General features: G+C 35.9%; 3 protein-coding genes across 3 annotated transcripts in view; 2 read left to right on the plus strand and 1 right to left on the minus strand.

Annotated features, from left to right (window-relative positions):
• LOC107588739 (polycomb group RING finger protein 6-like) overlaps nucleotides 1-2,282 on the plus strand; it is a 10,633-nt gene extending 8,351 nt beyond the window's left edge. The window contains exon 10 of the mRNA XM_016276963.1: nucleotides 1,470-2,282. Within this exon, the coding sequence (XP_016132449.1) occupies nucleotides 1,470-1,517 (48 nt within the window). The 3' untranslated portion in view covers nucleotides 1,518-2,282. The remainder of the gene's footprint in view (nucleotides 1-1,469) is intronic.
• A 1,170-nt stretch (nucleotides 2,283-3,452) lies between these two features.
• On the minus strand, nucleotides 3,453-6,532 carry LOC107588658 (alpha-internexin-like). Its single transcript, XM_016276853.1, has 3 exons — nucleotides 5,433-6,532; nucleotides 4,276-4,400; nucleotides 3,453-4,172 (listed from the first exon to the last, which is right to left on the minus strand). Exons 1-3 carry the CDS (start codon nucleotides 6,486-6,488, stop codon nucleotides 3,929-3,931), a joined length of 1,425 nt encoding a protein of 474 aa, XP_016132339.1. The 5' UTR covers nucleotides 6,489-6,532; the 3' UTR covers nucleotides 3,453-3,928.
• Nucleotides 6,533-7,790: 1,258 nt separating this feature from the next.
• On the plus strand, nucleotides 7,791-17,836 carry LOC107588705 (cytosolic purine 5'-nucleotidase-like). Its single transcript, XM_016276916.1, has 14 exons — nucleotides 7,791-7,848; nucleotides 8,235-8,352; nucleotides 9,333-9,371; nucleotides 10,491-10,564; nucleotides 12,043-12,160; nucleotides 12,249-12,344; nucleotides 12,635-12,726; nucleotides 12,826-12,883; nucleotides 12,994-13,106; nucleotides 13,160-13,321; nucleotides 14,008-14,059; nucleotides 14,339-14,399; nucleotides 15,443-15,619; nucleotides 17,813-17,836. Exons 1-14 carry the CDS (start codon nucleotides 7,794-7,796, stop codon nucleotides 17,834-17,836), a joined length of 1,239 nt encoding a protein of 412 aa, XP_016132402.1. The 5' UTR covers nucleotides 7,791-7,793.
• Nucleotides 17,837-17,841: the final 5 nt, after the last annotated feature.

Consider the following 17,841-nt stretch of genomic DNA (forward strand, 5'->3'; position numbering starts at 1 on the left):
CGGTTAACACACCGCTCTCCCCTATGATGTGACCCCCTCTCTCTCTCTCTCTCTCTCTCTCTCTCTCTCTCTCACACAAACACACACACGATGCACAAAACTCCGCCTTTGAACAGTCAATTGCAAATACTTAAACTAATAATAAAACAGTCGCTGATTCAGACGCGCCAGACTGTCATAGCAAAGTCAGAATTACCTAGGTTTCTAGGTTTACGAAACAGTCGTCCATAAAATGCATTGCTGTTCTGTTGTAAGTAATCTTAAAGATTCCTAAATGCATCTACTTTCGGAAGGCCAAATAAAGTCAAGTCAAGTCACCTTTATTTATATAGCGCTTTTAACAATACAGATTGTGACAAAGCAACTGAACAGCATTAATTAGGAAAATAGTGTCAATAATGCAAAATGACAATAGTAAACACTCATTTTTCAGTTAAAGACAGTTCATCATTGAATTCAGTGATGTCAACATCCAGCTCAGTTTAAATAATATCTTTGCAATTATGTCAACGATAACGCTGGAAATGAAGTGTCCCCAACTAAGCAAGCCAGAGGCGACAGCGGCAAGGAACCAAAACTCCATTGGTGACAGAATGGAGAAAAAACCTTGGGAGAAACCAGGCTCAGTCGGGGGGCCAGTTCTCCTCTGACCAGACGAACCAGCAGAAAAAAAGTGCTTTTTAAAGTGCTTTTGCTTTCGCCTAGAAACACACAGCGTCTCCCTGACATGGCTGCATCAACACTAACTGCGGTTACTGAAACCACGCCTTCTTTCTTTGTGTGCACATTTGGGCGCATTATGCAAATATTTCCACATAGTTAGGTGGATATGTGGGGGCGTGTTAGAACAAGCCATTTTAGGGGGGCGTGGCAGAGTCTTAACTTTGATAAAGAATATCTCTTTGGTTTTGAGACTTTAGTCTTTGCAACTTCAAGGATCTTATCTATGCACAATCAGCTTGTAACACTCCAAAAAGAAAGGAAAACTTGAAATCGCATCATATGACCCCTTTAAAGAATGTGGGTAACCAAACCGTTTCTGTTCCCCATTGACTTCCATACAATTCTTTTGATCCTACTTTGAAAGTCAACCAGCAGCTATTGAAAATATCTTCTTTTATGTTCAACAGAAGAAAAAAACTCATGCAGGTTTGGAACTTGTTGAGAGTGAGTAAATGACAAAATGTTATTTTTTTTTGTGTGAACTGTCCCTTTAAGGGTTGTTCAGTCAGTAGAAGTATAATTGAGAAGTTTTTAGAGAGAATGAGCCTCCTGTAAGCTGTTAATAAGTGTGAAAAACAGGCGCCTTACACAGTTCCTGTCTCACCCTTCACACAGCATTACATTAGAGCCTTACCTGCAGCTTCAAGTGCTACTGTCTCAAAATAGCATTTCACAGTAAAAAAAACAAAACAGTAGTGTAAATGCTGCATTCCTTAATACCCACATTTCTTATTTTCCCTTTTTAGGATGGCATGCTGGTTCTGCATTTCGGACTCGTTCTACCTGCTCAGTAAAGAGGGAAGACACAGAAAGCTACTGTGAAAACTACATTGTGTAGTGGTTTTATTTCAAGAGCTAAACTGAATTTGATCATAACAGTTCTATGCAGTGATCCTTTGTCTTCCTGGTTACCTTGTGCTCAAACAGATTAAGAATATGTCAGCATTCTTTGAGCAAATGCATTAAGAGACATTAGAGCTACATCCAAAACATTAGCCATTTCCAGAAGATACTGTTTGTTTTTGTTTGATTGGTTGATTGATTTTTGGTTACAATTTCCACAACTGTAAAGGTTCTGTAAATTCTCTTTTATGTTTACTAAGAAAAGCACAAAGTAATTACACCTTGTTTCTGAGAATATATTGTTTTGACATGAATTTTATTGCTTAGTTTTGTTGTGCCTCTAGTTCAGCTGACAAAAAGTAAATCAGTACTTTGAAATAAATAATTCACTTAAGTACCTGGACAGTACCTACATTTTTAAGTGTTAAAAACTCTTAACTCTTACAAGGCGTTTAAGTGTTTGTGTCTTTGTTCATTTTAGATTGAAATTGTTATGTATTTGTTGAGCCATATTGTGTTATTACAAGGCCTTTGGGATATATATATGTCTTTTGCAATATTGTAACTGAAGTGTTCTTCATTTTTAAAACAGCTTTACAACTAAATGTTAAACTGTGCATGGCCAGACACATCCTGCATCATTGCATATAAACACTATGCAAATATTGTGTTCCGTTTCATTTAGTCATCTTTTTAGTTTTGGAAAATATGTTATGACCCACACTGATTTTGTGTTTGTGTGCTGCTGATTTCAAATTAAAACACTGTCTTATTATTGACACAAAAAATATTAGATTAGCCTAAATGTTAGGAAGCATCTTTCACCTCATGTAATGTTAGTCACCTGTATGGTTAAAGCCATTATCACAAACAACTCTGGAGAGTCTGAGGCTCAGTGTAAGAGAGAGAGGAAGGATAGAGAGGTGCTTCTCACTAACCCGTGGGGACTGTTGAAATTGGTTTCCAAGGAAACCGCCTCAAACACCCTGCATGATTTCATGCCTGCATGCTACATCACATTAAGGTTCAGATATTGTTTATGACAGTGTAGGATTGCAGGTACATGCTTGTTTAAATCTAAGCCTAGCTAGTTAGCGTTCAGTTTATGTTGCTTTTTAAGATTTTACTAGTGAGAATATAATAGTAACCACTGATGTGTCTAATTTAATGTATCTCTATGGCTCTTTTTACCTTATTTTTTGATTCAGTGCTGTCTTGGTGATTATAAAGGGAATTTACTGACCCTTTTCTAACAGGACAGTGACTCTTGAAAGGGCATCTGCCATATTTTTCAGTGATTGACAGTCGGAACAACACAAAGCAGAATCAATGTGACTGAGTGGAGGGGAGGATATAATCAATCATATCTTTAAATTCTCCCTCTATTTTTTGTGGAGAAAGAAGGAATCCATTAGCCTTTAGATAGGAGGTTATCTTTCTGACACTGAACAGGGTAATGCAATTTAGAGGATTACATAAACACTCATTTTTAAGAGTTTGGGGCCAGTAAGATTTTTCTGTAACAATTTTTTTTTTCAACAGATATATTTACATTTCAAATAAATACTGTTCCACAGATTCCACAAAAATGTAAGGCAGCACAGCTGTTTTCAATATGAATAGTAATAATAATAAATGTACTTTAGCACAACATCAGATCAGAATGATTTCTGAAGGATCATGTGACACTGAAGACTTAGCATCGTCATCACAGGAATACATTTCACTTTCAAATATACTGAATTAAAACAGTTATTTTAAATGAAACTCATTAAGTTCAGTGTAGTAGCATTAAAAGCATGCACATTTAATGATATGGGACAGATAAGATTAGTGATGTTGAGAATTATTTATGAATAAAAACAAAAACATTACTAAAAACATTTCCATTATTGACTTTATTGTGGTTAAGGCATACATGTGTAACAGTTAATTCAGTGGTTTGGTCCCTTATTCGTAATATGCCATAGTGCTTTCCAACAAACTTTGTGCTTTCTTTTTATAAATGTGAATTTATCCATAATCATTGGATCAGTGCTAATGCTGGCTATATCTTAGTCATCCCTTAATACTGAAGTTCATATTTATACCCCTAACACCATCAACAGGACTAAAATACTCTCTGAAACTACAATTAAGAAACAGGAAATATTTGAGGCCTAAGTTCTAAAATATTAAACCACCATTTTGTAGATATGGTTTTTGAAACATTATATCACCATTACAATATCTTAAACATGTTACCAATTACTATAAACAACAACTGGCAGTTTTTAGCTAATAGCAGTGATTACTGTGCCAAACGCCCAAAAGACTGCTGGGAAATTATCTAGAGAAGCATAGGTTTAATAACCATAACAATCTAGTTTGAGTTAACATCAACATTATCACTCTTTTCTGCTTTCTTAATCACAACGGTTTCTGCTGTGTTTTCTTCTCGCTTATCTCCTGCCTTGGGTTTGCCGTGTCCCTCTTCTTCTTTCTCTTTTTTGGGATTGCGGGTTGAGGTGAAAGCAGAGCGGCTCTGATACCCATAAGTGATGCTGGGTGTGCTGGAGAAAGTCACCCCGGAACTGAAGTGGGTTTCTTCACCTTCCAGTAGCTTTCTATGAGGACATCAATGACGACTGGTCAGTTCTTATTCATTTTCATTCTCATTGCATTAGTTATTTTTAATGTGCAAATAATGTGGAGTTATTGGTGCTTTACCTGTATGCTGCAATTTCAATGTCTAACGCCATCTTGACGTTCAGAAGATCCTGATACTCCCGGAGGTGACGGGCCATTTCACTCTTAGTATTTCTAAGATCAAGGTCCAGCTGCCCAATTGTTTCCTAGTTAATGGGATTTAAAATATATAAATCAATATTAGCCTTAGTACAAAAATATTCTGAAGTCATAAAAGTCCCTGTCATAAAATAAAATTCTTATAAAGAAATGCAACACATTGAAAGCAGCTTGGACTTTTCTCATTCACATGACCATTAATTAATTTAGCTCAGCACCTAAATTAGATCTTTCTTATAAAAGCTGATGTGAACCTTTATCTCTTGGCATTGACTGGCTGTCTCAGCATAAAGTTCAAAGAAGCTAATCTGATTTACACTGGCACTTCTTTCACTTTCAATAGATTAAAGGTCAAGGTCATGTCTCTGAAAAACCTCAAGCCAAAATTATTTGGATACTTTATATGTCAGCATGCGTAATGTTCACATTTGTAAATCATCTAACTCATCAAGAAGTTCTAACACATCAATATAAACATAAACTGAGGTTATCATTTGGATTTCTTGAACATGACCTTGCAGAAACCTCCCTTGCAAAATCCTCTTTAAGAGACTCTTCTTAGTGGAATTAATCTCGGCCACCTCTCATATGCGATTAGTTCAGCACCATGGACAGAGCACTCAGCTACTTGACAAGCCATTTCAAACCGTTTCAGTCCTGTCCTGTGGTATAATTCACAGTTCTTCTAATTATTAAATTTACATTTTTCATGAGATCCTAATATGAATTGCCTGATTACATTAAATATGTATACCTTTACATTTCTGTCATGCTGCAGGACTATTAAAAACAACTAAGGCAAAGGTTGATTAAAAATGATGAAAACCAGCCAGAGCACATGCTTTCCTTTATATATTCATATAAACACAAAATAAATGTAAATATATAATATAATTATAAAATAAGTAAAAAGACAAAAACGTCTAGGGGATTCTTCAAGAATAATACAATATTGCTACCTATAAAGACAGACAGACAGACGATAGATAATTTTTTTCTCTTTTTTTTTATTAAATTGTGTTACATTTTCATAATATGATATGTAATCATCAATCAAAAATCAATTTTTATGTGTCTACCTGATAAGCTGCGACCTCGGCATTGTGTGCATCTTCCATCTCGCGGATCTGTCGCTCAAGTGACTCGTTTGTGCCTCGCAAGGTTTCGATTTCAATGGTTTTGGACTGTAGTTGTCGCCTGTTGTCGTTGATCTCCTCTCTTGTGGCTCTCATGGCCTCGTTGGTTCTGGTGGCCTGTTCGTTGAGGCTGGCGAACTTTGATTTGTACCATTCCTCAGCAGACTGCAGGTTCTTAGACGCGAGGGTTTCATACTGCCCGCGGATCTCTTTGAGGGCCGAGGTCAGATCCGGCTTGGATAACTCCACTTCCACAGATATCTGGGCCGCCTGGATCATACTAGTCAACTCCGTCACCTCTTCATCATGCACCTTCCTCAGAAAATTGATCTCGTCCAAGAGGGACTCGACCTTTCTCTCCAGGTCCACGCGCACCATGGTGGCATCCTCCACATCTTTCTTGTAGGATCTGAGCGTCTGCTCTGCCTCCTCGCGCACTCGGATCTCATCCTCAAACTTGCCTCGAAGTTTCTGCAAGTCTTCCTCGATATTATCTCGTTCAATGAGAATGTGCGATTTTTCATTGTTCAGCTCGTCCACCTGGGCTCGCAGATCCCGGATCTCTTGCTGATAGAGGTCAGCGAGTCTGGACGGCTCGTTCTGCCTCTGGCGCAGACTCACGAGTTCGGTCTCCAGCACTTTATTGTGCTGCTCCAGATTGCGCACCTTCTCGATAAACATCGCGAAACGGTCATTGAGACCCTGCAGTTGTTCCTTTTCATTGGTTCGGACGATTTTAAACTCGTTGTTTAACACAGCTGTTTGAGAGAAATCCACGCTGTCGAAATGCACCGGCGAGAAGGACGATGACCGGCCCGATCTCTTGTAGTAGCCCGCTGGAGAGGCGCTGCTGCGGGAGAGAGAGTGGGACCTGAAGCCGCTGGAAGACATGGAGCTCCGTGAGGAGACATTGCTCATCCTAGGGGTGGAACCGGTGAAACGAGGGGTTTCCCCGAATATCTTTCTATAGGATGAGGACATGTCTGATCCGTAACTCATCTTCGTCACAACTAAAGGAGTCTAAAATGGGTGTGCTTGCCATTATATACCCGGCGGACTGTCCCATTCAACAGTCTGTCATGTTCCCACTGGTGGTGACAGTTTAAGATGAGAATAAACCTTTTCATACCATTAAAACATTCAGTTAATTGTAATGTTTTTAACAGGTTTGTTTGACATTTGCACACAAAGGACAGATTTTTGGGCCGCTTAAACTGTTATTTGTCGATGGAACTGTCCAGGTTTGCGCAGGGTTGAATGGACCCGAAATTTAACAGTTAAATCGATTTAGGCTTGATGTAAGATCTTGTTTGGATCCCGAATTTGTTTTAGATGCCCATGCAATTTTAGACTGCATTACAAACAAAAAATACTCCAGCCCAGTAGTTTAATTCACAGAATTTACTTCCTTTACAATATTTACAACCAACAAACCAATTGGTCTCCCAGAATGACCAGATGACAAGTGCCCAAAACTAATTTTTAATACAACAATTTCATTAAAATAAATAAATGAATAAATAATTAGTCATTGTCCTTAGAAAAAAAGCAACATAAACCAGCCCAGAATTGTTTGCTGGTTTTAGATGGTTTAAGCTATAAGCTTTCTAAAAACAGCAAACAGACAAAAGGTTTGGGAAACCGTTGGAAAACAGACTGGTTTAAGATTTTTTTTGTTTGTTTTTTGCCAGTAGGGTTAAAATATATAGGCTAAAATATTCTTATAATATGTACAACATCATTTCCAGTCATTTTTAGAATCATTTTTCATGAACAAATATGTTTAAATGTAAATTGTCTTCAGTCCTCCACCCAAAATTTCTACGTCTAAAAAAGGAAGAATTATTTGTCTAATTGTTTCATAAAAATGTATTTGGCTATTTGTGTTTTTTGAGTTCTGACATGAAATGTTCTAAACGCAGTCTAAAGTTGACAACCAATAGATGGCGATATTTCTCTTCCAAAAATGCTTTTTTTGTGTTTGTTTTGTAATATGTCTGTTCACTAGATACGCATTACTGATGGAATACAAATACATCCTTTTACAGTAATTTTATTAATGTCACTGTCAACAGACATTAAATAAAATAAATAGGAAATAAAATTAGACCTAATGTTTTTTTTTACTGTGACGTTAGTTGTATTGTGTGGCTTTTAAATTCATGATTCTTTTCAGATTAGATTGTGTAATCTATTATATGACATTACTTCCACAAACGATCAGCGTTTAAGCATTCATATGAATTGTATTTAAATGAGGTTTTAATGTTGCTTTGAATCTCATCATGGTTGGATGGTTTGCGCATGCGCAGTATGCAGATAGCGCAGAACTGCAGTTGTTGGTCACTGACTGAAGGAGGTGAGGTAAGTAGCCTACTGACACTGAGCGGAGACATAACGCGTTTCAAAAAGCAGTAGTTATGTCATTTAAATGTTGCAGAATAACTGTGTATATGAGAGTTAAAGCGATAATCGTTAAGGCAGTTTCCTCCATCTTATGCATTAGTTTCCGGTTGATCAAAACTAAAGGAATGTTAGTTAACGTTAGCTGTGGTGCTAACTTTACCATCACGGAACTGCATGAACAAGAGGAAAGATCTGCTCGCATGTATGCAGATCACCTGCAGGACTATTGTGCATCAATTAAATGTGGTGGAAATTTAACCTCCGAGATACTAAACCAGTGCTGCGTATATTCAATTTCACTGTGTTCTGCTGTCTGTCTGCACTTGCTTTCTTTCTCAGACTTATATCGGTTAAAGATGACAACCTCTTGGAGTGATCGGCTCCAGAATTATGCAGAACTTCCTGCCAACATGGACGGTTTATCCATGAAGAAGTACAGAAGAGAGGTGCATCACAGGTACTAATACATTTCACTAATGCTTTCAGCTTTGAAGGCCATTGCCGTTATATTGGTTAAATCAGATTGTGTACTATTTTGGTAACTTGAAAACAAATCCATTGTCATATACCTACATTTAAACAAGACAAAAAGACCATATATTTTTCTTGTAGCAACAGTTGGAGAAAATGACCTTAAATGACCTGGTCTCCACTCCAGTTGAGATTATGGTCAATAATGAAGACCTGACTTCATTGAGATATTTAAATTTTATGTGCACACAATGCCTTTGAGTAGATAGAAAACATAAGTTTAAGTCTCCAAAAGAAATTGTAGACTCGTAGTTTTTTTTATTTAAAATTGAATATGGCAAGTAGCATGTTTACTGTTGCCATGCCATTATGTTGTTCTGTGGATGCACTTGTTTATATGTCCGTTTGTCTGTCAAAATCTGTCGGCTTCATTGTTGAAAGTATGTCAGCTTGCATGTGATTTAAGCAAAAGTTGTGTATTGTAATCTTTTTGCTCAATCAAAAGAATGAATTGTTTTATCACTGTGCCCAGCTATTAAATATTTTAAAGTATTAAAAAAATCCTTTTAAATTATCATTCTAACAGTCTATATGCACATAATGATTCTCATATCCCATGTTTTAGTAGGCTATATTTACTTTAGCCTTTTGGCAGGTTAATTTGGCATGTCAGCATAATACTTGCAAGTTCTTAAAATGCTGTTTGTCATGGCAAACCGTCATTTCATAAGAGCAATCCTTATTTACATGCAGACTATGCTATAAATGTGTTGACTTATAGTTTTCTGCAGAAAAACCAACATGGCAGTCACAAAGTGCAATATTAAAAAAAAACAAAAAGTGAATCCAATGGTAAGAAGACCTGAAATGTCATTTATAAGCATACTGGACACAGTTCTTAATGTAGTAGCATTAGCCAGTGTGTACTGATATAACATACAGTCCATGTATTCCTTTATTACAAAGCTTACCACAGGAACTGGCCCACTGTCATCCTTCTATGAGGTATGCTAAAGTTTTGTTGTTGACCTGCAGTGCTGACTGATCATCTGTTTTGTAATTGATGTTTTTTTTCTCCCATGTACTCATCACAGCACAGCACTAAACATACAAGATGAACAAAACCATCAATGCTTTTGCACTGTGCTGTGACTGTATGTAGGTGTCCATAGGAAGACCTGTGATGGGATTTGAATCTGTGATATCATTCCTTCATTCTCCCTTCACCTAGCTATATTTCCTTCCTTCATGCCCTTAACACATCATTTAACAGCTCATTTGTTCCTTGCTACATTTTTAATGTTTTACTGCAAATGTATAGTTGAATAAAGATGTTCTAGCATCAGGTGAATTAAAAGAAAAATAATTGTTTTAACATCATTAAGAAAAATAACTGACCGTAACACAATTTTAAGCCACGTGGAAGACAATAACATATACTTGATTTAAACTTAAAAATACTAAATTTTATGTAGCAAGCTTTTTACTGTTTTATCTCTTAACTGTAATTTATAAGTCTCAAAGGTGGAAGTATTTGTATTAAAGTGCATATTTTGGTTTATTAATAATAACTGTTCATGTACTGCTATTATTTTTCATGTATCAGTTTACATATATTAACTAGATGAGTGGTGTCAATGTTTTCAGGAAAAAAAAATAAAAGTCAGAAAAACATGCTTTTCAGGTTTGTAAAACAGATGTGTTCAGCAGACTATGAAGTTGCTTTTCCTGATTTTTAAAAAATGTGTTTTATTTACCATTCTGTTTTTGGTGTGTCTTGAAACAGTGTCAGTCATTACCACCCAAAAAACTTGATTTAACTGGAAATCAAGGAATATTACCATGCCATTTGCTCCACTTCATACTTTGCTGCTGTTGGCCGAAATAGGAATATATATAATTTAACCAAATGTATTAATTCTTATGTATTGCTTTCACAGGTCACAATACGTCAGTGTAACTCATTATCTACACTAACATAAACGCCTTTAGAGCTGAACAGCTCACGGATTGTGCTCAATGCAATGGAATAATACAGTCTGCTGAATTTAACACAGTTTGCAACTGAGAGAATATTAAATATCATTGGCATTTGACTTAAATCGACTGTTTTTATCTCCGCAGAGTTTTTGTCAATAGAAGTTTAGCAATGGAGAAGATAAAATGCTTTGGCTTTGATATGGACTACACTCTAGCAGGTAAGATGAAGTATGTGCTGCCTCTAAAACAGATGAGGTCTGCATGGTGCCTTGTTGTGCAGTGTCATTTATAAAGTAAGTTCAAAAGAATTGTAAAGCATTGCGACATGGTAACACCATAGCATGATACTGTAAGGTAATCCTTGGTCTCATGTATTTGGTGGTGTCATGGCTCTGTAAATAGCACCCCTGACTTCAGCTGGCTCATGTCAGGCACATGAGTTCTTGCACGTAAAGCTCTAAACGAGATGAATGGGTGCATTGACATCCATGATATAAAATGTGGTCCTTTTGATTGGTCATCTTCCTGGTTATGGATCTGTAATGATAAAGAGTGCTAATCTTCACAGGAAAAGGTTTTAAGTTCTGTTGCCAGCACACAGCCTAATATTAACAGCAAGTATGAGCTGCTTAGTCTGCTAGATCAATGTGCATGTGCTGTGTAACTCCCTTCTAATTGCAGAGCAGTGAATGTGCTTACTTTGGCAAGTATTTCAGCAGAAGTGAAAAAAAGTGAAGAGTGCACAACAATTTTGACTCCCATTTAGTTTAACTTTTATGCTAATAAGACCATGCTGGTCAGTAAAAGTGTGATATCTTTGGGGAAATGTTCATTCAGCTGATCTGGCTAATTTTGTTTTGAGGTCCAAAGAGGTTTCTTGCAACATGCATCATATTAATACAGATGTTTTGCCTATAAAGTTCCTGAAAACGGTCTGTTCACTTAAACCTTTTTGCTTCTATAGAAAATGAAGCAGTTTAGCTCTGGTTTAGTAGGCTCCTTGAGAGGGTTGTCTCTTGAACAAGAAGCCACAGTTTCTCACTACTCAGTCATTCAGTTTTTCTAATAAGTCCATTTCGACTTGGGAATTTAAATGGCTTCTAACCAGTGTCTCATACTTTACCAACAAAGGAAGGAAATGGATCATTTGGCAACAGTTCATTTTGATATACACTACTGTTCAAAAGTTTGAGGTCAGTAAGATTTTGTTATTGAAAGAAATTAACAGCTATATTCAGCAAGCACACGGTAAAATTGAGCAAAAGTGACAGTAAAGACATTTACAATGTTACAAATATTTATTTTTAAAATAAATGCTGTTCTTTTTAACCTTCTGTTCATTCTGAAAAAAATGTATCATGGTTTGCACAAAACTATTAAGCAGCTCAACTGTTTTCAGTGTTGATAATAATAAAGTCATTTCTGAAGAATCATGTGACACTGAAGACTGGGGTAATGGCTGCTGAAAATTCAGCTTTTCCATCACAGAATTAAATCTTCAAATAGAAAATAGTTATTTTAAATTGTAATAATATTGAACAATTTTGCTGTTTTTTCTTTTGATCAAATAAATGCAGCCGTGTTGAGTATAAGAGAATTCTTTCAAAAACATTAAAAATACTTACAGACCCTAAACTTTTGAACGGTAGCGTATGTGATCGCATTTTCATCACTTTGTTTTCTTCTCTATTAATAGTATATAAGTCTCCGGAGTATGAATCTCTTGGCTTCGATCTGACTGTGGAAAGACTGGTTTCCATTGGTTACCCACAAGAGCTGCTAAACTTTGTCTATGACCCTGCTTTTCCCACAAGGTGATTTGAAAGATCATTTTCTAACATGCTTTTCTAACTGTATTTTTACTTCATATTTTGATTCACGTAAATTCTGTACATCTCGCAGAGGCTTGGTGTTTGATACAATGTATGGAAACCTGCTGAAAGTAGATGCATATGGAAACATCCTTGTGTGCGCTCATGGTTTTAGCTTTCTGCGTGGGTGAGTCTGCACTCATAATTTAAGAGCAACTGATGCCCTGGATAGTGATCACTTTGTTTGTGCATTCATTCTTCTGCCGTAAAAACTTAATTTGTAGAATTTTTATGCTAGTGAAGCAAAAAAAATTATTACAAAAATTGTTTGGAAGAACATGCACTGGTGAATCAATAAGACAGTAACGATGCATTAAGGAAGTAAATAGTGTCACTTATCATTTTATGTAGATGTTACGGGGTTAGTCACACCTCCAGCAAATGTCATAATTTGTGTTTTTCAACTGTGTATTTTAGTCCAGAGATAAGAGAGCTGTACCCAAACAAGTTCATTCAGCGTGGAGATACTGAGCGATTCTACATCCTCAACACACTTTTCAACCTCCCAGGTTAAAATCTTCTATCAACTAATATCCAAAATCCAAAAGAATATGTAGAATCCATAGTCCATGTCCAAGTTAATACAGTTTGTTTTTGTGCTTTATTAGAGACATACCTCTTTGCCTGCCTGGTTGACTTCTTCACTAGTTGCTCCAGATATAGAAGGTTTGTTTTTGCGCCCTCATTTTAACACTTCTGTTGTTCCTCTGGCATGAAAGTACAGTAGACTATCTGAATTGGCATTTTATATGACCTTTTGATTTTTGCCTCCACAGTTGTGAGACTGGCTTTAAAGATGGAGATCTTTTCATGTCTTTCAAGAGCATGTTTCAGGATGTCAGAGATGCTGTGGATTGGGTCCATTTCAAGGTAAAGGCTATTTTTAAGTGCCAAAATATACTTTTCTTTGAAAGAAACAGCCTTTCTTGACTTAATATACAGTAGATTTCATACTACTGCTGGGAGCTAAAGGAAAGGACATCTTGTACATCGGTGACCACATCTTTGGAGACATCCTGAAGTCTAAGAAGCGTCAGGGCTGGAGAACGTTCCTGGTGATTCCTGAGCTGGCTCAGGAGCTGCATGTGTGGACTGACAAGAGCAGTGAGTCTGTGACAGGGTTATTATAGTTAATGCTCATTACTTGAAATAATATAAACATCAACTGAAATAAAAACAACAACAAAAACATTTTTCATTTAATTCAGCTAGTTGGCAAAGCTACATTTCTCATTTTCATTTAGTTTAACTAAAACTGAACTATATAGACATAAAAAAAAAACAATATTACTAAAACTTTAAAGAATAGTTCACCCCAAAAATGAAAATTTGCTGAAAATGGTCTCACCATCAGGCCTACCAAGATGTAGTTTGTTTCTTAATTGGAAAAGATTTGGATATATTTAGCATTATATTACTTTCTCATCAATGGATCCTCTGAAGTGAATGGGTGCCGTCAGAATGAGCGGTCAAACAACTGTTAAAAACATCACAATAATCCTCAACGAATCCATCTAATTATTCTACATCTTGGATGGCCTGAGGGTGAGTAAATTGTAAGCAAATTTTAGTTTTTTGTTTAAACTGCTTCATTCAACTAAATTTGAAACGAAAACAGAAAATGTAAAAATAAAAACTAATTCAGTGTATATATATATATATATATAAAAAAAAATCGTATTGATACTAAAATGACAGTGATCCGTGCAGCCTGCAGACACGCATTATGCTCAGTTTAATGGGCATGGGAGCAGATGAGGACAGCTCACTGTGTTCTCTTTTTTTTGCAGCACTGTTTGAGGAACTACAGAGTCTGGACGTTTTCCTGGCAGAGCTCTACAAGTAGGTATCATCCGTCAACTCTTGCTCGGATGTTTGCACCGCTGCCATCAGTGCACATGAGTGCTATCAGTCAGTCAAGCACTCGCTTACCCGGAGAAGGACACGTCGCTCCCTCCCTGCTGTCTGCAGCCATTTGACATGCAGATAAAGGGGTGCACATTCCTTTCTATTTTAAGACTGATGGTTCACGTCTTTTATTACTTTAACTCGTTCGACACTGTTCTCAACCCACATCTATTTGTCCTGCCATTTTCTCCATCCTTTTTCTTTTGTCCACAGGCATTTGGACAGCAGCAGCAATGAGAGACCTGATATCAGCTCTCTTCAGAGGAGGATTAAGGTATATATCTTGATGCATAGGAAAGCAGTGCACTGTGTACTGAGAATATTGTCAGTGAAGTCACTTTGCTGTGGAGAAAAATCAATTTTTAAGTATTTTCAAATTTTCGACAGGATTTTTTAAAGGATTAGTTCACTTCCAGAATAAAACTTTCCTGATAGTTTACTCACCCCTATGTCATCCAAGTTGTTCAAGTCTTTCTTTCTTCAGTCAAAAAGAAATGAAGGTTTTTGAGGAAAACATTCCAGGATTTTTCTCCATAGAGTGGACTTGGTTGAAGGTCTAAATTGAAGTTTCAATGCAGCTTTAAAGGGCTCTACACGATCCCAGCCGATGAATAAGAGTCTTATCAAGAGAAACGATCGGTCATTTTCTAAAAAAAAAAAGTAAATAAAAATGTGTATACTTTTTAACTACAAATGCTCAATAGTTGGTGGGAAAAGTGCATGAAAGTTGTCCAAAGCAGCATGGGAGAAATTGACATTAATATTTAATAAAAAAAAAAAAAAGGCACTTTATAAGGTATGTATATCAACCAAACAGTGTGCGACAGAGAATATAATAACAATATTTAAAAATATTTATTTTGATGGAATAGGTTAGGGTTACATCAACAGATGTAATTACACTATCATTCAAAAGTTTGGGTTTGAGATTAAGATTTTTTTTTTATAGAAGTCTCTTATGTGCACCAAGGCTGCATTTATTGGTTTAATAACCTGTTAAAACTAATATCATGAAATGTTATTACAATTTAAAATAATTGCTTTCTATTCAAATGCATTTTAAAATTTGTTGCTTGAGTAACATTTCTTCTTATCAATGTTGAAAACGGTTGTGCTGCCTTACTACTTTGTGAAACCCGATACATTTATTTTTTTCAGGACTCTTTGTTGACAAAGTTTGGATAAACACCATGTATTTAAAATAGAAATCTTTTGTAACAATATAATGTCGTTTTTGATCAGTTTAATGCACACGTTTTTCCCATCACTTAATTTAAACTCAGTTTTGCGCTGTTTCTGTATTTCTGATTTTCTCAGAAAGTTACCCATGACATGGACATGTGCTATGGGATGATGGGAAGTCTGTTCCGCAGCGGTTCTCGTCAGACTCTCTTTGCCTCTCAAGTGATGCGTTACGCTGACCTGTACGCTGCGTCCTTCATCAATCTCCTGTACTACCCTTTCAGCTACATGTTCAGAGCTGCCCATGTCCAGGTAAACTCAACAAACACACTGTCTAACACAGGTGGGCAAACTTGGCCCTTCCAGGCCACTTTCCTTCAGAGGTTAGCTCCAACCCTAATCAACCTTTTAATAAGATTGGGATACTTTTGATAAAAAAAAAATCAGGATTATACTGATCTCAGCAAAATGGTGGATTTGAGGAATAAAAATGTACATTATATATAATATATGCTGTACATTATATATGCAGTATATATAGACATTAGGCTACCTCTTAAGCCTTTTAGTCGCTTACAGTAATGTAAAAAAAAAGAGAGATCTTGGTGCCAAATAATTCCCAAACAACTGTCAATATCAAGCAGAAATATTATATTTCATTTAAAGATCATGGGTTCGATTGCCAGCAAACTGAAGATGCATGAACTGATAAAAATTCTTCTGATAAAAGCATCTGCCAAATGCATATATGTAAATGACCTCAAATTTTGTACGTGCATTCCACAACATTAAAGTGTCGACACTTTGCAGGCATTTTCATTATATTATATGAGAAAAAAAGTCACAAAAAATAAATAAATTGGGTTAACCAGTATTTCCAATAACTCAAAAATTGAAATGGGTCAAATTGACCCCCAAGTTTCCCAACATAAGGGTTGGTAATTGCTTCAAAACAGTTTAGGCCAATTAAAATCTATTAATTTTCTGTTTTAAAAAAATCGTAGTCAATATTGAGTAAAAAAAAAGTGCTCATTTTTTTTTTATCAATTTCCTGGTTAAAACCAGTGTTAAACATTCAATAAATAAATATGCAGGCAAACAAAGTTGTCAAACAGTTTTATTATAGCAATTTCCATCTGCATTATAACTTTTAATAAGATTGGGATACTTTTGATTAAAAAAAAAATCAGGATTATACTGATCTCAGCAAAATGGTGGATTTGAGGAATAAAAATTTACATTATATATAATATATGCTGTACATTATATATACAGTATATATAGACATTAGGCTACCTCTTAAGCCTTTTAGTCGCTTACAGTAATGTAAAAAAAAAAAGAGATCTTGGTGCCAAATAATTCCCAAACAACTGTCAATATCAAGCAGAAATATTATATTTCATTTAAAGATCATGGGTTCGATTGCCAGCAAACTGAAGATGCATGAACTGATAAAAATTCTTCTGAATATGCAGGCAAACAAAGTTGTCAAACAGTTTTATTATAGCAATTTCCATCTGCATTATATATATATATATATATATATATGTATATTTAAATCTGATATAGCATTGTCTGTTTTATAGTATGTAAGCATACAATACTCTCTGATTTATACACTATCTCTATACACATTCAAGATTGAAAATAGCAGCAGTGTATGACAGACTCAAACCGCATGTTAGAGCACCACATTTCTGAAGACGTTTCCTCTTTTCTAAGGCAGGCGATCCAACGTGAAAACACTGATCTGATCTGTAGGACATCACCAAATGCTTTAAGTGAAATGAACAAGCGTTCCTCTTTAACACAATGTGAAAAAACTGGAATAAGTAGTAGATGTAACAGAAGAACAGGAATGCTGACCGAAGCCTTTGTTAGTGTTCAACAATCACTATTTCACATCTCAAGCCCCTTAACAGTAGTTGTGTTAATTGAACAGACTTACTCTACCTCTCAGTCTCATTACATTAAATTCTGCTAGTTTACTTTAGGATATTTTGTCCTACCTGTGAGCACATTAATTGGTCATGATTGTCCCTGCATAGCTGTTGCACTATTGCACTGAGAGGTTGCTACATAAACACTTGTGGGTTAACCAGTATTTCCAATAACTCAAAAATTGAAATGGGTCAAATTGACCCCCAAGTTTCCCAACATAAGGGCTGGTAATTGCTTCAAAACAGTTTAGGCCAATTAAAATCTATTAATTTTCTGTTTTAAAAAATCGTAGTCAATATTGAGTAAAAAAAAAAAAGTGCTAATTTTTTTTGTATCAATTTCCTGGTTAAAACCAGTGTTAAACATTCAATAAATAAATATGCAGGCAAACAAAGTTGTCAAACAGTTTTATTATAGCAATTTCCATCTGCATTATATATATATATATATATATATGTATATTTAAAATAATTACAGTCTGGCTCGCGAGAACGCCGGTCTGACGCACGGGTTCTCGCATTATTTCCTTATCACTTCTCGTGTGTGTTTTGTTGTGAAACGTAGTTTGCGGACCAGACAGAGCTGTGAACAGG

Source organism: Sinocyclocheilus grahami, unplaced genomic scaffold (assembly GCF_001515645.1).
Source record: "Sinocyclocheilus grahami isolate Dianchi unplaced genomic scaffold, SAMN03320097.WGS_v1.1 scaffold106.1, whole genome shotgun sequence".
Taxonomy (NCBI): domain Eukaryota; kingdom Metazoa; phylum Chordata; class Actinopteri; order Cypriniformes; family Cyprinidae; genus Sinocyclocheilus; species Sinocyclocheilus grahami.